At 37.5% G+C, this 25,900-nt stretch overlaps 1 protein-coding gene and 1 pseudogene across 1 annotated transcript in view; both read left to right on the plus strand.

Annotated features, from left to right (window-relative positions):
• The window catches only part of UBE2G1 (ubiquitin conjugating enzyme E2 G1), a 127,470-nt gene that overhangs the window by 78,617 nt on the left and 22,953 nt on the right, over positions 1 to 25,900 (plus strand). The window contains exons 3-4 of the mRNA XM_037810445.1: positions 14,236 to 14,338; positions 23,316 to 23,413. Of these exons, the coding sequence (XP_037666373.1) occupies positions 14,236 to 14,338; positions 23,316 to 23,413 (201 nt within the window). The remainder of the gene's footprint in view (positions 1 to 14,235; positions 14,339 to 23,315; positions 23,414 to 25,900) is intronic.
• On the plus strand, positions 2,986 to 5,779 carry LOC119513256 (annotated as a pseudogene).

Here is a 25,900-nt window from a genome sequence, read left to right on the forward strand (position 1 = left end):
TGTATGCAACATATTGATGGTTCATTCTTTTTGATCCATTCTGCGAATCTATATCTTTTAATTGGGGAGTTTAATCCATTTACATTCAACGTTAAAACCGTGAAGGCATTTCTTGAATCGGCCATCTTATCCTTTGGATTATGTTTGCCATATTTTTCCCTCTCTCTATTAATATCCTTTATTGTACCCATACCGAATCTCTTTAGTACTGAACCTTTCTCCAAGTCTCTCTGTCCTGTCTTTGTTTCTCTGTCTGTAGGGCTCCTTTAGTATCTCCAGTAGGGCAGGTCTCTTGTTAGCAAATTCTCTCAGCATTTCTTTGTCTGTGAAAAATTTAAGCTCTCACTCAAATTTGAAGGAGAGCTTTGCTGGATAAAGTATTCTTGGCTGGAAATTTTTCTCACTCAGAATTTTAAATATATCGTGCCACTGCCTTCTTGCCTCCATGGTGGCTGCTGAGTAGTCACTACTTAGTCTTATGCTGTTTCCTTTGTATGTGGTGAATTGCTTTTCTCTTGCTGCTTTCAGAACTTGCTTCTTCTCTTTTATGTTTGACAGTGTGATCAGTATATGTCTCGGAGTGGGTTTATTTGGATTTATTCTATTTGGAGTTCGCTGAGCATTTATGATTTGTGTATTTATGTTGTTTAGAAGATTTGGGAAGTTTTCCCCAACAATTTCTTTGAATACTCTTCCTAGACCTTTACCCTTTTCTTCCCCTTCTGGGACACCAATGAGTCTTATATTCGGACGTTTCATATTATCTATCATATCCCTGAGGTCCATTTCGAGTTTTTCAATTTTTTTCCCCATTCTTTCTTTTATGCTTTCATTTTCCATTCTGTCATCTTCCAGGTCACTGATTCGTTGTTCAACTTCCTCTAGTCTTGTACTATGAGTGTCCAGAATCTTTTTAATTTGGTCAACAGTTTCTTTAATTTCCATAAGATCATCCATTTTTTTATTTAGTCTTGCAATGTCTTCTTTATGCTCTTCTAGGGTCTTCTTGATTTCCTTCATATCCCGTACTATGGTCTCATTGTTCATCTTTAGTTCTTTGAGTAGCTGCTCTAGGTGCTGTGTCTCTTCTGGTCTTTTGATTTGGGTGCTTGGGCTTGGGTTATCCATATCGTCTGGTTTTTTCATATGCTTTATAATTTTCTGTTGTTTTTGGCCTCGTGGCATTTGCTGAACTTGATAGGGTTCTTTTAGGGTTTGTAGACCAGTTGAAGTCCTTATCTCTAATTTATCAGATCTAGAGCTTCGTGGAGTACACTTTCTCTAACTAACCAGCAGGTGGCGTCCACGAGCCACCTGTTCTCCACAAGCCAGATCTCCCCTGCTTAGCCTTTTTGGTGAGTGGGGGAGTGAGTCTTGTGGGGCCCAATTGGTGTACCAAGCTTGCGTGTGTAGTTGGTGTTGCCTGCCCTGTATGTGGGGCGTGTTTCTGGGCAGTCGGGGAGGGGGGGTGGCCCTAACAATCAAATCTCCCTGATGATCCTAGAGTTTTAAAGCTGCTGCAATAGTCTAATCCTTCAGTTCAGTCCTGCCACAGTTTGTCTCTGCCACTGACCCACAAGTCTTTGGTATTGGCGTATGGCTCCTGAGACTTGCAAGTGGGCCCCTCTTCCAGGCCGTGCACCCCGGGTCCTCTGTTGAGGGATGACTGTGCTATGTCACAGGTGAGTGCCGTCCCCCCAGGGCAGTTCTGGGCTGCTGGGCTGTGTAGGGAGGCTCCCAGTCTGCTCAAATGATGGCTGAATGGGGCTTTGTTAATTCACACTGCTCCACCTTCCCAGCTCTGGGACATTCAGCTGAGGTTGCAGGGAAGGCTAATGTCCACGCCCAGTTTTGTGGTGTGTGCCTGTTATTTGAAGCACTTCTGTCACACTGGGTTGTCTGGGGCAGCTCTGGGCTATGGGGCTGGCGATGGATAGGAGTGTTTCCTGTCCACCAGGATGGTGGCTGTGAGCGGACACCCCCCTTTTCTTGGGAAGTTGTGTTGTTTAGTGAATTTTCTCAGCTACTGGATTCTTGCCTTTTGTCTCAGAGCTCTCTTAGTTCTGCTCTTGACTTGCCGTGCCCAAATTGCAATTCTTTGAAGCTTTCTGTATTGAGCTTCTTAGAGTAATTGTTTTAGAAAAAGCAAAAAGGATTTAAAAAAAAAAAAAAACGGCCCTCCTCAGAGATCTAATGGGTTATTGAAATGCTAATAGACAAAGCAACCAGGGCCATTAAGGAAAGGTGCACAGGGCAGAGAGATCAGCTTTGCTTCGGGATTTGCATATGCGCCTCAGGGCCCTTCCCCTTTCTATGTTCACCAGAACTCCAAAAATCCTCCGCTTTTATTTTGGAGTTTTTCGTGTTGTTTTTTTTCTATGCCTGTCTCCTCTCTGCTGGGCTGGCTGCTCTCAGATTCTCTAGTGTCTGGTCTCAGTCTATCTGTGTTTGGAGTTTGGATCAGTAGAATGAGTTTCCGATAAGGGCTGCCACTGCAGTTCTCCCTTCTCCTTCCCGGAGCTGACAGCCCCTCCTCCCCCGGGACTGAGCCTGGCAGGGAGGGGCGCGGGTCCCCTGGCCGCAAAAACTTACAGATTTCGCTGATCTCAGCAGTTCCACGTTTTCATGAGTGTTGTATGAAGTATGCCCAAAGTCAGATTGCTCTGTGGTGTCCAGTCCACGCAGTTCCTGTTTTTTTACCTACTTTCCTGGAGGAGTAGCTAAAACTTACAGCTCACCAGTCTGCCATCTTGCCCCGCCTCTCAGGACTATAGTGATTTTACTTTCCATATGCTCTCCCCATTTTCTTTTAGTCTTATTCTTGGTAGTGAATCTATCTTAGAAGTCTGTGTCTGCCCATGCATTAATTATTTTGCATTACTTAAACCTATCCAGATCATTACTCTTCAAGGACATTTCTTTGTCTTTGGTTTCCTTTTTATTCATGGCTTGTAGACCACTCTGGCCCGTAGTGATTTCCAAATTCATAACTCTCATTTAGCAATCATGTGACACTCCAGGATTTTTGAGACTTGTAAACTAAAGTATAACATACACCCAGAAAGCTGTGTAAATGTTACACAACAGCACCTCAGTCCCCACTACCAGCACCCCAGTCCCTCTCATGTCTTCGATTTTCAGCAATGTTCTGATAACCCCAAGGCTGTCTTTAGCCCTCAGAATTTTAAAAAGAAGTACTTATGCTCCATGGGCATTTAAAATTAAACCCATCATTGTTTCTTAGCCTCCCTCTTCAGCTCAGCACCTTCCGGCCGCGGTGGCCCTGGCGCCAGCCCGAGCATACCCAACCGTCCGGTGTCCCGAGTGTCGCGCGGCAGGCGGACCAAGGCGTTGCCGTGAACTTCCTGCCGTGCACCCCCCACGGCAACGGGCTGCTCTGCGCAGGCTTCAGCCAGGACCCAGATGCTTTGCATGTGGGATGGAAAACGGATTCCGAGTCTGTAACACACTGATCCACTGAAAGACAAAGAGAAACAAGAATTTCTAGAAAGAGGAGTTGGCCATGTTGAACCATTATTTTGCTGCAACTTTAGCTTTAGCTGGTGGTAGGAAAAAGGCTAACATCCTCCCAGCAAAGTGATGATATGGGACAACCTGAAAAAGAAGACTGTTGTTGAAATAGAATTTTCTATAGAAATCAGAGCAGTCAAATTGCGGTGAGAGAATTGTGGTTGTCTTGGATTCCATAATTAAGGTGTTCGCGCACAATCCCCATCAGCTGCACGTCTTTGAGACCTGCTGTAGTCCTGAAGGTCTTTGTGTTTTGTGTCCAAATAGCAACAACTCTCTCCTGGTCTTGCTGGGCACACACTTGTGCCATGTGCAGCTTGTGGACCTGGTCAGCACCAAGAAGCACCCTATGGACATTCCACCCACAAGGGCATGCTGAGCTGTGTTGCCCTCAACTTACAGGGAACAAGAATTGCAACCGCCTTAGAAAAAGGGACCCTTTTAAGAATATTTGATACTTCATCAGGGCTTTTAATGCAGGAACTACGGAGAGGATCTCAGGCAGTGAACATTTATTGCATCAGCTTCAACCAGGACGCCTCATTCATCTGTGTGTCCAGCGGCCATGGCACAGTGCACGTCTTCGCTGCCGAGGACCCTACAAGGAACAAGCAGTCCAGTTTGACAGCAGCCACTTTCCTTCCAAAATACTTCAGTTCCAAATGGAGTTTTTCCAAATTTCAGGTTCCCTCAGGCTCTCCATGCATTTGTGCCTTTGGAACAGAGCCAAATGCCCTCATTGCAATTTGGGCAGATGGCAGTTACTATGATTCCTCTTCAGTCCCAAGGGGGAATACACATGGGATGTCTATGGCCAGTGCCTAGAAATGACTGAGAGTAAGCTGTGACTCTCCAGGGGTATGTGCGACCAACATCTGTGGCTAGCCGTTCCCTTACCACATGGGGTCCCCCTCAACTCCGGTATGGTGCCAGCACCCTACAGGCCTTGGTGGCAGCAGGCTCGGGGACTGCCCAGGGACCCTTGGTCTTGAAGCCATTTGGGGTTTTTGCTTCCTGTGTCCGTATTAAAGAGAATAACAAGCACCCAGGCATAAGCAGATGGTGAGGGGCTTTGAGTAGTGCATGCCTGGCTGCTGGCCTGTCCTTTGGTTCAACTGAGAACTAAAGGTTAGCTCTGGTAGTGCCACCTCAACCTCTACACCTGGAGCCTGGGGCCTCCGTGTTCAGAGGCTGGGCTGAGAAAGGACAAACACGCTGAAACGGTAGCAGATTCCGTCCTTTTTATTGCTCTGTGATGGGGCTGGGGGCGACAAATCTGTGAAAGTTAGTTCTTAAAGTATAACAAGACTTTAAATAGAACAGTACTAGCAGCTTGCCTTAGAAAGAGGAGGGGGGAATTCCTTCTCCATCTGAACACGAAGAAAAACGGCATAGCTGTGTTAGGAAAGGTCTGTCCATTTCCCTTTGTGAGCCTTGTGGTCTCCTTGTGCCTGTTGTGTGGGCTGTGTGGGCCCCTCTGTGGCATCCCGTCTCTGCTGTTGCTTTTAGAAGCGAACACCAGAGACCCCACCCCAACCCTCGGTGCGCTGATGCCTCTGCTCTGGGTGACATGCAAGACCAGTCCTGAGTGAGGCAAGTCGGCTGTGATTCCAGTTCAAGCTGGGTTTCTCTGTTGTGTGTAAGGAAGAAAGTAATGCATAGACTTTAAAAATCAGTCATAGAAGGGAATGTCATGTAGCTTAGAGGATATGCAGGAAGCATCCGACCTCCCTCTACGGAGTGGTTGGCACCCAAAAGCCTTTCTGTGCCAAATGCCTTAGTTGGCCTGTCAGTCCCACCATGCTTCCTCACCATCGTTTTCTCTCCCAGCATGTATGAGAACAGCTACACACTAATGTTTTGGGAATGAAAGGCACGTAACATTTTTTAAAATTTGGTAACTAAAGTAGGTTATGGGCTCTATATTGTTAGTCCTAATTTGAGGGATTTTCTTAAATTCTCTTTGAAGAGAATTTTATGTTTTTGAATTCAGGTTGCAAACATCTAAAATCTGCAGAGCAGCAAGTTTTCAGTTGTGCTAATTCCTTTGCTATCATGTAATCGGCTAAATTTGTATGTGGATTTTGATGTCACATATGCATGTTACTTTTATGTGTATTTAATCATAAAATTTAATTTTGCACACTTATTAATAATGTTTCTTTTAAATAAAAATGATTAATTTTGCTGTAAAAAAAAAAAAAATGAGCGCCTCCTCCTATGTTCTCCATTTCAGTGAATGAACAGGCTCCTATCAGGTGGCTCTACACAGAAACCTGTGTTATCATTTTTGACTTGTTACTTTAACCCCACCTCACCAAGTTTGGTTGGTTAATTCTACTTTCTAAATATGCATGTTTTCTGTCATTATTCCCACTACCAGTATTTCAGTTACACTTTTCGTAATTACTGGAATAGCTTCCTTTTTGGTTTCTTTGTCCTTAGCATGACCTTATTCTATGTCATCCTTCACACATTGCAGAAATTAGTTTTTTTTTTTTTTTTAATTGTAGTAAAATATACATAACATAAAAATCATTTAAACCATTTTAAAATGAGCAATTCAGTGACATTAAGTATACTAACAATATTGTATAACTTTCACCACTCCCACTCTCTGTTTCCAGAACACTTTAATCATCCTGAATGGGAACTCTGTACCCATTAAGCAACTCCCCTATTCCCCTTGTAGGCTGCCTTTTTGTCTTTATGAGTTTGCTTAAGGATTTAATACAACTGAAATAATATATTTTCCTTTTGTGTTTGGCTTATTTCTCTCAATATGGTATCTTCATGGTTCCTTCATGTTGTAGCATGAATCAGAGCTTCATTCCTTTTTATGACTGAATAATATTCCATTGTATGTATATAACACATTTTGTTAATTCATTCATCTGTTAATAGACATTTGGATTGTTCCCACTTTTTTGCGATAGTGAGTAATGCTGCTCTGACCATTGATGTACAAATATCTGTTCGAGTCCCTGTTTTCAATTCTGTTGGATAAATACCTAAGGGTAGAATTGCTGGGTCGTATGGTAATTCTGTTTAATTTTCTGAAAAACCTGCAAACTGTTTTCCACAATGATTGCACCAATTTGCATCTCCACCAACAATGTACAAGGATTCCTTTTTCTCAGCATCCTTGCCAAGACTTATTACTTTCCATTTTTTTTAATAATAGCCATTATAGTTGGTGTGAAGGGGTATCTGATTGTGGTTTTGCTTTGCATTTCCCTAATAGCTACCAAAGTTGGTTGAATATCTTTTCATGTGCTTAATGGCCATTTATACATCTTCTTTGAAGAAATATCTATTCAAGTCCTTTACACATTTCTTAAATTGGTTGTTTGTTTTTTTGTTGTTGAGTTGTAGGAGTTTTTATATATTCTGGATATTAAACCTTTATCAGATGTATGGTTTGCAGCTATTTTCTCCCATTCTATAGGTTGTTTTTGTTTCCACTTGATAATGTCCTGTGATGCACAAAGATTTTATTTAATTTTTATAAATTATAGGATCATGATGACATGTCATCTGCAAATAGAAATAATTTTACTTCTTCCTTTCCAAATTGCATGCCTTTTATTTCTTTTACTTGCCTGACTTCTCTGGCAAGAACTTCTAGTACAATGTTGAATAACAGTGGTGACAGTGGACATCCTTGTTGTTCCTGTCTTAAGGGAAAAGCTTTCAGTTTTTCACCATTGAGTATTTTGTTTTCTGTGAGTTTTTGATAAGTATTCTTTATTGTGTTGAGATAGTTCCCTACTATTCCTAGTTTTTTTCCTTGAAAGCATGTGGGGTGTTGTCAGATCCCCTTTTTGCATCAATTGAAATGATTGTGTGGTTTTTCCCCTTCATTCTGTTAGTGTGTGGTGCATTACATTAGTTGTTGAACCACTCTTACATTTCTAGGATAAATCCTGCTTGGTTATGGTGTATGATCCTTTTAATGTGCTGTTGGAATTGGTTTGCCAGTATTTTATTGACTATTTTTGCATCTATTTTCTTAAGGGATGTTGGTCTATAATTTTCTTTTCTTCTGCTGTCATTATCTGGCTTTGGTATCAGGGCAATGCTGGTCTCATAGAATGAGTTAGGAGGTAATCCCTTTACTGTTTTTTGGAAGAGTTTGAGAAGGATTGGTATTACATCTTCTTTAAATGTTTAGTAGAATTCAGCAGTGAAGCCATCTGGTCCTGAATTTTTCATGTTGTAAAATTTTAAATTACTGATTTGATCTCTACTTGTTAAAGGTCTGTTGAAATTTTCTATTTCTTCTTGTACTGGATTAGGTAATTTGTATGTTTCAAGGAATTTGTCCATTTCATCTGGTTTTTCTAATTTGTCGGCATATAACTGTTCATAGTACCCTTTTATAATCCTTTTTATTTCTGTAAGTTTGGTAGTAATGCCCCCACTCATTCTTTTTTTAAAATTCATTTTTATTGAGATATAGTCACATACCATACAATCATCCAAAGTGTACAATCAGTTGTTCACAGTACCATCATATATTTGTGCATTCATCACCCCAATCTATTTTTTGAATGCTTTCCTTGTATCAGAAAAAGTGAACAAAAGAATAAAAAATAAATGTAAAAAAGAACACCCAAATCATCCCACCCTCCCACCCTGTTTTTCATTTAGTTTTTGTCCACATTTTTCTACTCATCCATCCATACACTGGATAAAAGGACTGTGATTCACAAAGGCTTTCACAATCACTGTCACCCCCTTGTAAGCTGCATTGCTATACAATTGTCTTCAACAGTCAAGGCTACTGGGTTGTAGTTTGATAGTTTCAGGTATTTATTTCTAGCAATTTCACTGTACTAAAACCTAGAAAGGGTTATCTATATGGTGCGTAAGAGTGCCCATCCAAGTGACCCCATTTGGAATCTCTCAGCCACTGAAACTTTGTTTCGTTTCATTTTGCAACCCCCTTTTGTTCCAGAAGATGTTCTCAATCCCATGGTGTTGAGTCCAGAGTCATCCCTGGGAGTCATATCCCACGTTGCCAGGGAGATTTACACCCCTGGAAGTCATATCCCATGAAGGGGGGAGGGCAGTGAGTTCACCCACTGAATTGGCTTAGCTAGAGAGAGAAGGCCATAACTGAGCAACAAAGAGGTACTCGGGGGAGACTGTTAGGCACAATTATAAGCAGGTTTAGCCTCTCCTTTGCAGTAATGAGCCTCATAAGGTCAAGTCCCATGATAGATGGCTTGGCACATCAGACCATCAGTCCTCAACTCTGCTCATTCTTGATTTTAGTTACTTACGTCCTCTCTTTCTTTTTCCTTGTCAGTCTGGTTAAAGGTGTGTTGATATTAGTGATCTTTTCTAAGAAACAACTTTTGTTTCTGTTGATTCTTTTTGTTTTTATTTCTCAATTTCACTCATCTGGTCTAATCCTTACTGTTGCCTTCCTTCTGCTAACTTTGGGTTTAGTTTAGTTTGCTCTTCTTTTTCTATTTCCTGTAGGTGTGAAGATAGGTTATTGATTGGAGATATTTCTTCTTTTTTAATGGAGGCATTTGCAACTCTAAATTTCCCTCTAGCACAGTGTTTTTGCTGTATTCTGTGAGTTTAGGTATGTTGTGTTTTCATTTTCACTTGTCTCTTAAATATTTCCTAATTTCCCTTGCATTAGATTGCTTCTTTGACCTATCGATTGCTTAAGAGTGTGTTGTTTAATTCCCACATATTTGTAAATTCTCCAGTTTTCCTTCTGTTACTGATTTCTGCCATCATTCTGTTTTAGAGAAGATGCTTGGATTTCTTTTTAAATTTATTGAGATTTGATTTGTGGCCTGGAGAATGATTCACATGCTCTTGAGAAGAATACATATTATTTTCTTGTTGAGTGTAGTGTTCTATATATATGTCTGTTAGATGTAATTGGTTTATAATGTTTTTCAAGTCTTCTATTTTCTTATTCATCTTCTATCCAGAGGTACTATCAATTATTGAAAGTGGTGTATTGAATTCTCCAATTATTATTGTAAAATTATCCATTTCTCCCTTCAGTTTTGTCAATTTTTGCTTTATGTATTTCAGGCTCTGTTGTTAGGTGTTTTTATGTTTATTATTGATATATCTTCTTGATGGATTGAACATTTTATGAATATATAATGCACTCCTTTGTCACTTGCAACCTCTTTAACTTAGTCTGTTTTGTCTGACAATAATACAGTCTCCTGGCTCTCTTTTGCTTACTGTTTGGATGGCACATTTTTTTCCATTCTGTTGCTTTTAATTGCTTTGTATCTTTGTATTGAAAATGAGTCTCTTGTTGACAGCATGCAGATCGATCATGTTTTTTTGTTTTTTTGGTTTTTGTTTTGTTTTGTTTTTTTCATTATGCCAATCTCTTCCTTTTCATAGGAGAGTTTAAATCATTTGTATTTAAGGTAATTACCAATAATGAAGGATTTACTTCTGCCATTTAGCTATTTGTTTTGCATGTGTCTTGGATATTTTTTGTTCATCCATTACTATGTTTTTTTCTTGTAGTTAGTTGATTTTTTTGGTAATGTACCATTTTGAATCCTTTCTTCTTTGCTTTTCTTTATATTTTTTAGTTATTTATTTTTGAGATTATAGTTGACACCTTAAACTAATAAAAATGTAGTTTGAATAATACCAACTTAGTTTCAGTAGTATGTAAATGCTCTACTTGTATCTATTTCTGTTCCTCTCTCTTTATAATGTTATTGTCTTATGTTATGTCTTTAGACATTCTGTGCCCATTGACAGATTTTACTTACTGTTTTACACATTTGCCTTTTAAGTCGTAAAAGAACAAAAAAGGAGAAGTTGTAAACCAAAAGTACAATAATACATGATTTTATATTTACCTATGTGGTTACCTTTACCAGTGTGTTTTATTTCTTCTTATGGCTTTGAATAACTTTCTAGTGTTCTTTTGTTTCAGCCTGGAGAACTGTCTTTAGGGTAGGTCCTTTGGTAATGAACTCATTCAGCTCTTGTAAATGCCTTAACATGACCTTCATTCCTTTTTTTTTCCCTTAAACTTTTTGTTTTGAAATAATCTAAAACAGCACAGTTGTAAAAATACTACAAAACTCGTGCAGAAAACTCCAACATACCCTACCCCTCGATATCCAGATCTCTTTACCAATCTACCTACCTATCAATTTCTAAACATTTCAGAGAACATTATATACATCATGCTCCTTGAGCATGGTACATTTCTTAAGAACAAGGCTATTTACTTATGTAGCACCTTAAATACAGTTATCAAGTTCAAGAACTTAACAGTGATATAAAGCTTTCAGTCTGAAATCCAGTTTGTCCCAATAATGTCCTCTTGGGCATTTTCCCCTCCATTATTTGATTCAGTCCAAGAGCACGTGTTACATTTAATTTTCATTGTCTCTTTAATCACTCATTTAAAAAAAATTGTCGACACATATATACAACATAAACTTTCACTTTCCACTCCCAAGCATACCATTCAGTAGGGTTAATCATATTCATAGTGTTTTGCTAGCATCACCACCATCCATTACCAGAATTCCCCAACACCTCAGACAGAAACCCTACACCCATTATGCATTGACTCTCCATGCCTGTTCCCCCCCAACCTGTTCTCTACTCTTTGCGTTTTGAATATTCAAGCTATTCCATGTAAGTGGAAGCATACCATATCTGTTCCTTGGTATCAGACTTATTTCACTCAACATAATGTCTGCAGTATGTATCCATGTAGTGGCATATATTAGGACTTCTTTCTTTTTTTTCTTTTTTTTGTTTAAGAAAAGTACAGGTTTATGGAAAAAATCATGTAGAACTACAGCATTCCTCTCACACACACCATTTCCCCTTATCAACACTGCATTAGTGTTACCTTTGTCACATTGAATAAACAATATTATTATAATTATATTATTAACTATAGTCCAAAGTTATATTAGGGTTCATTGTTTGTGTTGTATGGTTTTAAAAAAAGAAAATCTTTATTCTAGTAACATATATACAGACTAGAATTTCTCCTCCTAACCACATTCAAATATATAATTTAGTGGTGTTAAATTCACTCATAATGTGGTACTATCACATCACCCATTATCAAAACTTTTCTGTCACCCCAGGTAAATACTCTGTACTCATTAAGCATTGACTCCCATTGCCTCCCCCCACCTGGGCTCCTGGTAACCTATATTCTAGTTTCTGTCTCTATGAATTCAGCTTATTCTAATTATTTCATATCAGCGAGTTCATATAATATTTGTCCTTTTGTATTTGGCTTATTTCATTCAACCTGATATCTTAACATTTGTCCATATTGTCACATGTGTCAGATGTTCATTCCTTTTAATGGCTGAATAATATTCCATTGTATATATGTAGTACATTTTCTTTGTCCATTCATTTGTTGTTTCCATCTTTTGGCAGTTGGGAATAATGCTACATGAATATCAATGTGCAAATATTTGTTTGAGTCCCTGCTTTCAATTCTTTTGGGTATATACCTAGAAATGGGATTGCTTGGTCATATGGTCATTCTGTATTTAACATTCTGAGGAACTGCCATACTGTCTTCCACAGCGGCTGCATCATTTTATATTCTTGCCAGCAGTGAACAAATGTTCCTATTTTTTCCATATCCTTTCCAATTCTTTCTTTCTTTCTTTCTTTCTTTCTTTCTTTCTTTCTTTCTTTCTTTCTTTCTTTCTTTCTTTCTCTCTCTCTTTCTCTCTCTCTCTCCCCCCTCCCCCTCCCTCCCTCTGTCTGTCTGTCTGTCTGTCTGTCTCTCTCTCTCTCTCTCTCTCTCTCTCTCTCTCTCTCTCTCTCTCTCGTCTTTCATTGCTATTCCAGTGGGTATGAAATAGTATCCTGTTGTGATTTTGATTTCCATTACCCTAATTGCTAATGATGTTGAGTATCTTCTAATGCTTTTTGGTCATTTGTATATCTTTGGAGAAATGTCTATTCAAGTCTTTTGCCCATTTTTAAATGGGTTGTTTGAGAACTGGAAATTCTGACTATTACTTTGTTGTAACTCTGGAAATCTAATTCTCCCACTCCTTTGAGATTGCTAGTTTTTTACTTGCTGAGTGTTATAGCCATCTGTTTGTGACTTTTCCAAAAACTGTTTTTGGTCCCAAATGGGGAAAGGAAAGAAAAAAAAATAGGATACTCTCTCTTTAAGACTGCTGCTTCAGCCTATAGGTTTTGAAACTGGCCACCATCAGTTCTGCCAACCCACTCTCCCCCTATCAAAAGTGGCAGTTGGACCACACACACATTCCCTCCCTCCTCAGTTTTGGAGATAAGGTATTTACTGCCTATCCGCCACCAGCAAGCCACACACTGGAGGCTCCCCAGCTGCCTGCCATGTGGTTGGAAGGATGGTAGCCTCTATATGGAAGGTAAAATTCACCTATCTTTACCAGCATTTACCAGCCTTTCATCCAGCTCTTCCCTGTATGCTCCAAGTGTTCCACTAGACTTCAGAGTTCTAAAATAGATGATTCAGACAGTTCCTGTGAGTTCAATAGTTGTTTTACCAATTTCTGAAGCTTACTACTACATCATCTTCCTACAATCCCTACAAGATTGCTGTTTTACAGTGTCGATTTCATGAGGTCTCATCCATTGTTACAAAAAATAAAAAGCCTTCAGACACTCATCATTGCCCATTGGAAAAAATCTAAATTTATATGGCTTGTAGAGGCCCTGACATTCTGCCTAGTTTCAGCTGCTCCCACTTTTTATTCCAGTCATATACTGATTTCCATATTTTAAGTTTCTATACGTGCTCCTCTGTCTAAACTTTGCACCTACCCCCACCTAAATTCTTTGTTTCATAAGTTTTGTTTCTTTTAGAAGCTTTTTCTGATTCCTCACACATTGAGAATTATATGATAATTACAAACTAATTCAGGCTCTCAGCAAGTCCTTTCTGAACCACTCTCCCTACTTGGCACCTGCTTTGTCCCATTTCCCAAAGTGAGCCAATTAGCTCTCAGCTTTCCTGGTAGGTTAAACAACTGATAATTTTGGTGGTGATGGATATATATGTTCACTATCATGATCACGATGGTTTCTGATGAGGGTTGAATCATGTCCACCACAAAAGGCAAGTTCAGGTCCCACCCCCTGGTCCTATGGGTATGAACCCATATGTAAAATAGGACCTTTGAAGATGTTGTTAGATAAGATGTGCCTAAACTGAATGAAGGTGGGACTTAATCAAATATGGCTACAATCCTTATAAGCAAAGGAAATTGGACACTAAAGGAGAAGACAAGGGGAACAGCCAGGAGCTTGATGTCAAGGGAACTTGGAAAAGAAAGGAGAAGATGCCGTCATGTGAAGACACCATCACTGACATGAAAGCTAAGGCACCGCAAAAGATAGCCAGTCGGCCGGATGATACTAACCCCAAGGGGAAATAAGCTTTTCAGTCTCCAAAACCATTAGCCAAGAAATTGCTGTTAAACCAACCCATTGTATGGATTTGCTTTAGCAGCTGGTCTTCTGGATAGTTTGTTTAACTGGTTGCTTCCTTGTGTTACAGAAATAGGAATATTTTGGCCATTTAGGTACCTGGCCAGGTATATCCATTTAATGGTTTAGAATTTGTAACGTGTGCTTGTGTTCTATAATCTTTCTTGTGCAAATTACTGCCTAGAAAGTTTTTTTGATCAGAATTTTCTTTTTCCACAGAGCTCAACAAAAATCCAGTGGAAGGCTTTTCAGCAGGTTTAATAGATGACAATGATCTCTACCGATGGGAAGTCCTTATTATTGGTCCTCCAGATACTCTTTAGTAAGTATAATGGAACTGGCATCCTCAAAATGGAGCTCTATTGATTGAATATAATATAAATTATTTGTATTAATTGAAATATAAGCCAAAATTAATTATTTTTGAAGAGCAGGTAAAATGCCTGTAATTGATACCATTTGTATTGAGTTGATTGTCTAGGTTTTTTTTTTTTATTTGTTCATTGGTTTATTTTTCCAGACAAGGAGTAGGCTGTTTACAAATAAGGAAATCTCCAATGCCGTGTATTAAAATGATAATCTATCAGTGTTTGAAATCTAATTGAAAAAAAATTCATTAAGGCACATTTGATCTGTGAGTTTAAAACAAACTTTCTGATGTAACAACAGATTCATTTTACTTTTATTTCCCCACCCACTCCACCCAAACACACGAGCACCAAAATTTTCAAAGAACACTTAATATTTAGTAAAATGGTAAGGAATATAAAAATTGAGAGGAATGTTTTCAAAAGGAAATCTTTGGCAGTGAGTTTACTGCAGGTAAAACATGCTGAACAGTGAGTGCACACCCCTGCTACACGTAAATACTAATAGCTAGCTAAAAGGTACTCCAGAAATGGCAGAGCTCGAAACAATGGATATTAAATAAATTAAAGGTACTTCAGATACAAAAGAGAAAACAAAACGGTAATAACCATCAACATAACACAGACAGGAAGGATGCAGTGAAGAAAACCAGGTACAAGTTTCTTCCCAGTGTTTTCATCAGGGTGATTTTTATTTTTTTCTTTAAGCTTGCATACATTAGATTTATTACAATAATTCTTCTTTGCCATTTTAAAAATATTTACCTTTTAAAGAGAAGGGTCTGGAAGATAGGTAATACTAAATCCTTTTTGAAATTGACTGCCAGGTCTATTTAGGCCAACCCAGTGATAGCTCGTCTGTACAAGTAGAAGAGCCATACATATTCTGCTTGTCTTGGGTGTTTGTGTTCTGCTACAAGCTCTAATTTCTAAAGCCTGTTGCTTTCTTATATATATACTAGTTCTCAGCTGAACATTTCTAGATATCTGGAATAAACTTATTTCAGAAAAGCCATCTTTAAGGTCATGTTTTATGTGACTGATGTATATTTCTTTGCTTGTGTCCCAGAAATTGGAGAATTAGTTTTGGCAGGGTCAGGGGAAGGAGAAAATTCTCTGTTGGAATATTTCTCTTTCTCCCACCTTCTTTACCTTGTGCTTGCTGTGCCGTAAACTCTAAAGAGAACATCATAACTTTGAGGCAGGAAGGCTTTGCTGTTCTTAACACTTTATCAATTTAGTTAAAGTATATTATCACATATTTCAGAAAGATTTTATTCACATTGTTTTTTTTTTTTTTTTTTTTTTTTTTTTTTAAATTTCTTTCTTATTTTATTACATAAAGGTAATTTGAGTGCTTAACTAGCAAATCTTGAATAAAAGTTAGGATAGTGTTAATTTTCTTTCTGTAACAGAATCTCAGTAGAAGATTTTTTACAAGATTAATATGAATTTAATCTGATTTTATTGTTTCTTAAATTTTAGGCTTTTTAAGTTTACATTTAAATGATAGTACAAGCATTCACTCTTTTTTTTTTTTTTTTTTTTTTTTGGAAAGGAAGAGGTAAAATTGTCTTTATTTGCAGATGACTTGATCCTGAATATGGAAAATCCTAAGGACTTCACACACAAAAATGATTGCAACTAATAATAACAAGTACAGCCTCCTTGAGACTTCCCTGTTCCTAAACAGCGGAGTGGCAGCTCCTGTAATATCCCTTTGACGTCAGATGTCTGGCTCAGGGGGCCCTGTTTCAAGGGACCTACGAAAGGTGGGGTGTGCAGTGGCTGTGCCCCATGTCTGCCGGCTCTGGGCTGTGGATGTTGGCCGACGTGGGTCTCCCAGCTTTCTAAAGGCTGGGCTTGCCTGTCTGATTTCTCCAGCTGCTGTGTAAAGAGATTTAGGACACAGTGAAATGGGCTCCCTCACCCGGGTTGAGCTGCAGCCCCTGGCCATCCATGTCCAGGGGCTGATCAAGGTTGTGTGGGGTCCTGGAGCCCGTTGCCCACCCCGGACCCAGCCTAGGTTCTGCTTATACATCAGCCCTGAACTGTCAAATGTTTTCCTTTAAAATGCAAACTCATGGCCTTTTCTTCCTTCTTGCCTCATTCTTTTTTTTTTTTTTTTTTTTAATCATCATTTTATTTTATTGAGATATATTCACATACCACGCAGTCATACAAAACAAATTGTACTTTCGTTTGTTTACAGTACCATTACATAGTTGTACATTCATCACCTAAATCAATCCCTGACACCTTCATTAGCACACACACAAAAATAACAAGAATAATAATTAGAGTGAAAAAGAGCAATTGAAGTAAAAAAGAACACTAGGTACCTTTGTCTGTTTGTTTGGTTCCCCTACTTTTCTACACATCCATCCATAAACTAGACAAAGTGGAGTTTGGTCCTTATGGCATTCCCAATCCCACTGTCACCCCTCATAAGCTACATTTTTATACGACTGTCTTCGAGATTCATGGGTTCTGGGTTGTAGTTTAATAGTTTCAGGTATCCACCACCAGCTACCCCAATTCTTTAGAACCTAAAAAAGGTTGTCTAAAGTGTGCGTAAGAGTGCCCACCAGAGTGATCTCTGGGCTCGTTTTGGAATCTCTCTGCCACTGAAGCATATTTCATTTCCTTTCACATCCCCCTTTTGGTCAAGAAGATGTTCTCCATCCCACGATGCCGGGTCTACATTCCTCCCCGGGAGTCATATTCCACGTTGCCAGGGAGATTCACTTCCCTGGGTGTCTGATCCCACGTAGAGGGGAGGGCAGTGATTTCACCTTTCAAGTTGGCTTAGCCAGAGAGAGAGGGCCACATCTGAGCAACAAAGAGGCATTCAGGAGGAGACTCTTAGGCACAAATACAGGGAGGCCTAGCCTCTCCTTTGCAGCAACCGTCTTCCCAAGGGTAAAACTTATGGTAGAGGGCTCAACCCATCAAACCACCAGTCCCCCATGTCTGTGGTCATGTTAGCAACCATGGAGGTGGGGTAGGCGAATACCCCTGCATTCTCCACAGGCTCCTCAAGGGGGCACTACATCTTTTTTTTTTTTTTTTCCTTGTTTGTCTTTTTTCTTTTTTCTTTTTTTCTTTTTTAACTTTCCCTTCTTTTTTCAAATCAACTGTATGAAAAAAAAAGTTAAAAAGAAAACAAACATACAATAAAAGAACATTTCAAAGAGACCATAGCAAGGGAGTAAGAAAAAGACAACTAACCTAAGATAACTGCTTAACTTCCAACATGTTCCTACTTTACCCCAAGAAAGTTACATAATATAGCAACATTTCAGTGAACTTGTTCCTACTACATCCATCAGAAATTAACAGACCATAGTCATTTCTGGGCATCCCCAGAACGTTAAATAGCTTATCTGTTCTTCTTGGATTATTGTTCCCCCTTCTCACATTGTTTTTCTATACAAAAGTGTCTTAAGACTGGAGAGAACTTTCAAAAGCATATTATTAGTGGTTCTCTAATGGGATCTCCACAGAATACTGGTCAGAACCAAGCTGTTCTGTCCCCAAAATGAGCTAATGGTCACCTCTTTTAGTTTCTAAAAGCAGTTTTGGGCTACAAAATAATCTTTTAACTGACTACCACTTGTTGACCAATGATTTTAATATTGACAACAGGATATTGTGGTTCCAAAGAGCAATAGAAAATGAGGGATGGAATTTCTTAAGTAGTTCATGTAATACATTTCTGTATTCAAAGACTACACTATTATTTCCTGCTCAGATTGTAGACTACTTAAATTTACTAGTATTTAATTTTGATGAACAGCACCATAGTTTTCTGATGTTAGTGATTGGTGAAGGTTCAAAACTTAGTAATATATTCCATATTTTTTATAGAAGTTAAGATGTTGGGGAAAAAAAATATGAAGTGATCTTTTTAAAACCATGCAACTGAGTGCTAGCAGGGACAGATCTAGATCTGAGTTTTTTTCTTGGTTACTGTATTTCCTCACTTAGCCTTGGTCCTTTGTGGTACTAAACAGGCAGAGATTTGGATGCATCAGACTTCTTTGAGATGGTCAAATTGTTGTTTTTAGGTTTCCTAAGATAATAGATTGAAAATGCCTGATAGGGAAGAAAATTCAGAGCCACTTCTGTTCCAGGGTAGACAGAAATATACAGAGTTGATGTGTATTGTGGATGTTTGGGTTTCCTCTAATCTGTGAAAATGACTTATGTTTGTCACAATTATTGTTGATCAAAATTTGCTAATTTATTTTCCAATTGTATGTTTGCATTGGTAATAGCAAACTGAGATAACTCAATTTGTGCATTCCATACATTAGAGTAGGTAACAGTAGCCATTGAAAACCATCTCAGAGGTATCCCTCCACAACCTTATTGTTATTTTAAAGCAAATTTCTTATTAAATTCTGCTGTACAAAACCATACATAAAACCTTCTCTATGAGCCTGATGAAGTTCAGGTCTGTTTTTTTCTAGGTTTTTATCCACAATACATTGCATGAAAGGTTTACTCAAGGGAGACACCTCAGCATTCCAGAGACAGAATCTTGTTACCCTCAGATAGATATGAGACAGGGAGAGAAAGTCTCTTAAACAGATATCTATATAGAGGATTGATTGATACAGTCTTGAGCTGCATTTCTGAGGGGCTCACTGGATTCTTAGACTTTTTTCATGCAATGGTAGAGAGTCTCTCTAAATATTATTAGTCTCTCTATGTTGTATACCTTCAGCTTCAGTAAATGAAAACCAATTTTTAATATACACTGTGCTAATTAAAATAGGCCATTCCTTTCACTGGTAAAAACCCATTTCTGGTATTAAGTATATTTTTAAAAAGTCTTGGCTATTTATTTGAGATGTGGATAGCAGAATCATTTGAGGCAGCTGCCTCTGGACTGTGTATTTGGTGATGCGACCACTGGTTACCACTTCTGCACTTTGCCTTCCTGATTAGAGCGCTTGCAGCACCCGGGCTGTACTTACGCTCACCTCACACAGTTTTAATGTATCGTAAATAGTGAAGCCTTAAAGCAGTTGACAGACATTATAATAATATTCCAAAATTACTTGTATATGATTCCTTTTTATTAATGACCTTTACCAGTAGGTATGTGCTAAAAGTTATTACATTATTTTTAAAGCCCTCAGAAAGCAGAAGTGCTGTTTAAGATATATTGTGCCTTTCTCTTTCCTCTTTGGCAGTTTCTTGTATACATTATGAAAGAATGGGGATTTATCCTGTATCCTAAGGAAAGTGTGTGGCTGTTGAGGAAGTTTTAGTAGGATGTTAGCAGTTAGATTCACATTTTAGAATATGCTTCAAATTACTAATTATAACTTTGAGATTTTGGATTTTATTTTGGCTTACTTGTATTTTATTTATGCAACAATATTTGTTTTTAGGGAGATTATTTCAGAAGAAGTCTTTGTCCATTCTTATAAGCTCTCTCTATTGGACCAAAACCAGTTTTACCACCAGGTATAGCTTATCAGCGACCCTGTAGGGTTCCACAGATAGAAGAACTATAAGGAATATGATAGCATGGTTAGTTTGGAGTGCCTGAGACATTGAAAATTGCTTGCTTTAAACCTTTCGGGCAACCTCATTAATTAAATATGACGTTTGAAAGATTGGAAACAATTTCAGGGATCAAGGCATTTTTTCTTGATGGAGATTCTAGTCATCTGTTTGGCACCTTTTAGTAGATCTGATCAGTTGAAAATAAAGAGCCTAGGACAGATAACTTAATATTATTAAGAAATAGCCTTAACAATTGGAATAAACTGCAAGGGCTTTGTGAGAGCTGTTCTGATGTCTTATCATCATTATTATTATTATTATTGTTAATTTAATTAAGAGAAGTTGTAGGTTTACAGAAAAATCGTGCAGAAAATACAGTTTCCATTTAACACCCCCACCCGTATTATTAACACCTTGCCTTAGTGTGGTACATTTATTACAATTGAAAACAGAATAACTTTATAATTGTACCATTAAAGTTCATGGTTTACATTAGGGTTCACTGTTTGTGTTGTACAGTCCTATAATTTTAAAAAAATGTTTATCCTAGTAACATTTATACAACCTAAAATTCCCACCTTTTTACCACATTCAAACATGTTCTGTAATTGTAGCTTTCAAACTTGTTTTTCCCACAACCCATAATCAGAAATATTTTATATCAGGACCTAGTGCATACATATGTGTGTATAGGTTAGTAAGCAGAGATGTCTTTGTAGCTTATATAATAGAAACAAACTGCTTGAGATAAGCTCCACATCATCTATTCTCTTTCTATGCTGCAAAAAAAGAAATCAGTGACTCTCTGAATTGGTTTTGCAGCCCCAGTTTGAAAAACTAGTACGTATAATTAGTGTGTCTTAAAACCAGCTTTGACACTAACTTACACAGTTGGGGTAACATAGGCTGAGAAGATAAACACTTACCTCTTATCAATGTAATGTTTTCTTTTTTTTTTTTTTTTATTAAATTCAGTTTTATTGAAATACATTCACATACCATACATCATCCATGGTGTACAATCAACTGTTCACGGTATGATCATATAGTTATGCGTTCATCACCACAGTCTGTTTCTGAACATTTTCCTTACATCAGAAAGAATCAGAATCAGAATAAAAAGTAAAAGTAAAAAAGAACACCCAAACCTTCCCCCCCCATCCCACTCTATAGTGTAATGTATTCTTCGCCACAGCCATTCCATTCTCCATTTCCCTTAGGGGTTCATGGTTTTTTCCCTTTAATAGATAACTTCATAAAGTATGTAAATCAAGGGCCTAAGGCAGACATAAACTGTCATTTGTCTTCCTTTCTACCCTTGGATATCTGTACTATAAATATGTTTTTCTTCCTGTGGGAAAGGAAAAGATGTTCTTTCTTTTTCTTGGTTAAGCCCTCTACTGCCCTTACTTGATTCCCATTTTTTTACCCAATTTCTGAGTTACTCTTTCTCACATATCCTTAGTCTTTCTGCAGCACCTTTCCACCTACTTGGCTAATAAATTATTTTTTTCCTCTTTTAAAACCCTTCATTTGTTCAATTTCCCCATTTAGTTACCATCATCTTTATTAATAAACCCAAACAAAATTTTCCTGTGGATTATGCTTATACTTTATTTCATTCTTTGTTTAATTCTTTGCAGTCTTTTTTCCTATTTCTTCTACCAAAATTTTATCAAGACCACCAGCTTTACATTTCAATCTGGTGGCCTTTCTTAAGTAATCAGAATTATTTGGTATTACTGATATTATCTCTCTTTTTTAAACTTAATTTCTCCCCACAGTCTTGCTTATAAGGTCAGAAAAGACAATAAAAATTAATACTTGCTTGTGGTTAAAAATTCTGACAGCATTGAAATGTACAAAGCAAAAATAATCTCACCCTCCAGATTTAATCATTGCTATATATTGGTGTCATGTTCCCAGATATTTTTCTATTTGCATACAAACATGTCCCCACTTTTTCTTCTTAAAAACAAATTGGCTTATTCTATAGATTCTTACCTTTTTTCATTTAGCAATAGATTGCTCATATCATTCTGTGACAGTGCTTATTACTGATGCTTTTCTTAACAGATATTTTCCTTCTGCCACTAGAATGCAAGTTCCATGAAACCAGTGATCTCTGAGATCTTGACCACAGATATGTTCTTTCACAAAACAATAGTGCCTAGCACATCGTGGATACTCATTGTATATTTGTTCAGGGAATGAAAACCATTAATGAGTTAAGAATTCTATTTTTTACTGACCTGAAACAACTATGACTATATACCCTGCTCTAATGGAGCATACAGAGAACAATAAAAAGAATCAGATGTGAGACTTGTTGTTGCAATAAAGAAATTAAAAGGGACCTAGTGGCTAGTTTAGATTAAGTGGTCAGGTAAAATCTTTCTCAGGAGGAGATAACATAAAAGTTGAATTCTAAATAACGATCAGAAAACAAGGGAAGAAGGATGTTTCAGACAGAGGAAAGTACTTGGCTAGTACCAAGGCCTTAAGGCAGGAATGTAGTCATTGTAGCCCCCTTAGGCTGACTTGATCTCTTTGGTTTTAGTAATATATACAACTCATTATACTCTTCTTTTGACAGTTCTTTTAAGAACTGTTCCTAACTAGTTGTCAATGATATGGAGCTGCACTGTTCAATATGGTAGTCACTAACCACATGAGGCTATTAAAATTAATTTAAATTAAAAGTTGAGTTCTTGTGTTGCAGTAGACATATTTCGAGTGGCTAGTGGCTACCATACTGGACAGTGCAAAGAGAGATTTCCATTACTGCAGAAAGTGCTATTGGATGGCATTTCCTCTGGAGTCACCAGAATGTAAACTCCTTGAGGCCAGAGACTTGATAGTTTGTTCACTGTTTTACTCCTAGTGTCTGTCACATGAATGCTGAGTGAGTAAATATTTGTTAAATGTTGAAATGAATACATGGATGACTGAATAGAAGGTCGTGAGTGCATCTTATCCCAGACCGGGAACAATAAAATGTGCCTAAGCTCTGAGATGAGAAAAATCTTCTTGTGTTTGAGGAACTAAAAGAAGACTGGCTGTCATGGAGAGAAAAGCTGTGATTGCATGAACAGAGAAATAGACAACTTGAACCGTCTGAATTTTGTTCTAAATGCAATTAGTAGTGATAAAAAAGTTTGTAGCAGGGCAGTAATTTGATCTTATCCAGATGCCTTTTTAGCAAACTATTTTTTTCATTTTATTAGCTCTCTTGAAAGTTTAATAAGGTGGTATTACACTGGGTATTTTATTAAGTAACTATCAACTTGAAATCCAAATTATTTATGTATTTTAATTTTAGTGTTCCGTGCTAGCATCCTTATTTAGTTTACTTATAAGCAGGAACTTATAGGCAAGAACTTGTTTTTGTGGTTTTTTTTTTTGCAGTGAAGGTGGTGTTTTTAAGGCTCATCTTACTTTCCCAAAAGATTATCCCCTCCGGCCTCCTAAAATGAAATTCATTACAGAAATCTGGCATCCGAATGGTAAGTTTATCTAGTTTTCCTTTTACATTTGCAAATATGGTGACTTCTCATTAAAGTTTTCAGGGTCAACAAGAAAGATGTCATTCTCAGTGAACTTGCTTTGGAATTTTTGTACTTAGTTCGTTGTGTTCATTGTGCACATGATCTGGTGCTAGGGTCTTTAAAAGAGATGGAGTAATAGAGAGTATATGGAAAAAATGATTTTTTAGTATATTTACTTAGTTTTCAGTTCGTTTTGAGACTCATGATATTCCAAAACAGAGGTAGGGTTGCTAGGTGATACTCAGTATTATCAGAGCCCTTATATTTGAGGAGATAATTTCCAAGGTACTAGGTGGTTTATTGGTTGTCACAAAGAGCTTAGAGGTCATTAAACCTGGATTTTCTATTTATATTTTCACGTCTTAGCTTTTAGACCATGGGCAATTCTTCTTTTTTTTTTTAATTCAGTTTTATTGAGATATATTCACATACCATGCAGTCATACAAAGTGTACAATCAGTTGTTCACAGTACCATTATATAGTTGTGCTTTCATCACCAAAATTAATTTTTGAACATTTTCATTACCACACACACAAAAATAATAAGAATAAAAATTAAAGTAAAAAAGAACAATTAAAGTAAAAACAGTGTGCCTCCCCCCCCCCCCCCCATTTTTCTACTCATCCATCATGGACAACTTTTAAAAAAGGAATGCCCCACCTATCTGATAAGGTGACTGATAGGGTCAAGTGAGATAAAATATTGCATTTTAAAAAAAAATTGTAAAGCATCCAATAGTGCTGTGCATGAAATGACGACATTGACTTTTTTACTCAAGGATGAGCTACTTGTTAAAAGCCACTTTGTGAGCCAAAGGTCAGGCTAGATAATGTGTTTAATGTGTTTATACACTGTCTCCTTGAACTTTTGGCCTTGTTTTATATGATAGAATTTGAAAGGATTTTTTTTCTGACTATACTGAGCATTGTGTGATCAGAGTTGTCTTTTTTCCCTTATTGTCAAGACTCTTTTGTTTGCAAAGAAGAGAAACCCATGTATTAATTTTAGCAAAATCATTCAGTAATGAATGAATGAAATGATTTATCAGAAGGATATGGAGTATATGGTAGAGCCCAATGGCTTGAAAAAACAGATGGGTATTATAAAAGACTGGAACTGGCAAATGGAAAACTTTTGGGAACCAAGGGAGCTACCTATTTCATTGTATTTAAGACAGAAGCGATCATAAAAGACAATTATTTTTGTACCACTAAGAAGGAGAAAAATATGTATAGTAATTTAATTGTGGTAGACTGCATTAATTATGGTCTTGTATAATATATGGATGCCTGAATTGGCCACATGAGCCTCTTGTTGCTTTGATATTTTTTTTCGTCTATTCCTAGGCTTTTGACAGGTTTCTCCTGCCTTTACTTGAATTATGTGATGTGTCATGGGAAATATTTTTGCACCTATTTCAAACAAAGAGAGGCCTCTTTGAGCCTTCATTTTTCTCTATTTGTGGAATTTAAATGATCACATATATGTAAGCAAGTATAAGGAACTTCCCTTATATTAAGAGGAAGGATAGCAATGGTCTAGATGGCTTAAGAGAACAACTGATTGAAATCAGTTTGTTTTTTTTCCAAAAGGTTAAAGAGGCTTTTTGTTTTTGTAGGCCATAGGGAAGAATGCATTAGAGAGGGAAATAAGACATGTTTTGAGAGAGGGGATAATAATTTGTAAAGAAAGGATACCTGAGGAGGTGATGGTGTAGGGATGGCAAGTTTAGAAAGAATTAGACTTAGGACTGAGTGAAGTCAGTCTGAAATAAGAATGGGAGGGAAGTCTGGGTAAGAAAGCATTTGGATGTCTGCTAGACACTGGAGGTACAACGATGATTAACGAGTTTTGGTCCCTTTCAGAACAGATAATGGGGGATAGACATGTAAATATAATGATGAAATTATGAGATAATAGTGATGTGGTATAAAAGGTGTTTCGGTAACATATAGGAGGGAATCAGGGAATAATTCTTAGAGAATATGATTCTTGAGCAGAATTTTAAATGATGAATAGACCTCGTTTGCACTTTGTTCTTTAGGCAGTGGGGACTCATTAAATTAATGGGTTTATAACTGTATATTAGGTTAATTTTAATTATATTTTCCTTCTATAAAGATTTTACTCATGGAGGAAGGATTAGAAGGGGAAGCCAGACTGATAGCCAGGAGGTAGAGGGTTTTAGTGGTGGGAAAGGTAATTTAGTTACTCTACTTCTTGACTTCCAGATGTGGGTGGTTAATGGACAGATGAGAGTTTAGAATTGACAATTGAAAAATAATTATAGAATCAAAACACAATAAGATACTACTTCACACACATTAGGATGGCTACAATCAGAAAAAGAGATAACAATAGGTATTCTCCAGGATATGGAGAAATCACAACCTCATACACTGCTGAATGTGTATAATTCACCCATGTAAATGTACCATTTACA

This window comes from Choloepus didactylus, chromosome 18 (assembly GCF_015220235.1).
Source record: "Choloepus didactylus isolate mChoDid1 chromosome 18, mChoDid1.pri, whole genome shotgun sequence".
NCBI classification, from domain to species: Eukaryota; Metazoa; Chordata; class Mammalia; order Pilosa; family Megalonychidae; genus Choloepus; species Choloepus didactylus.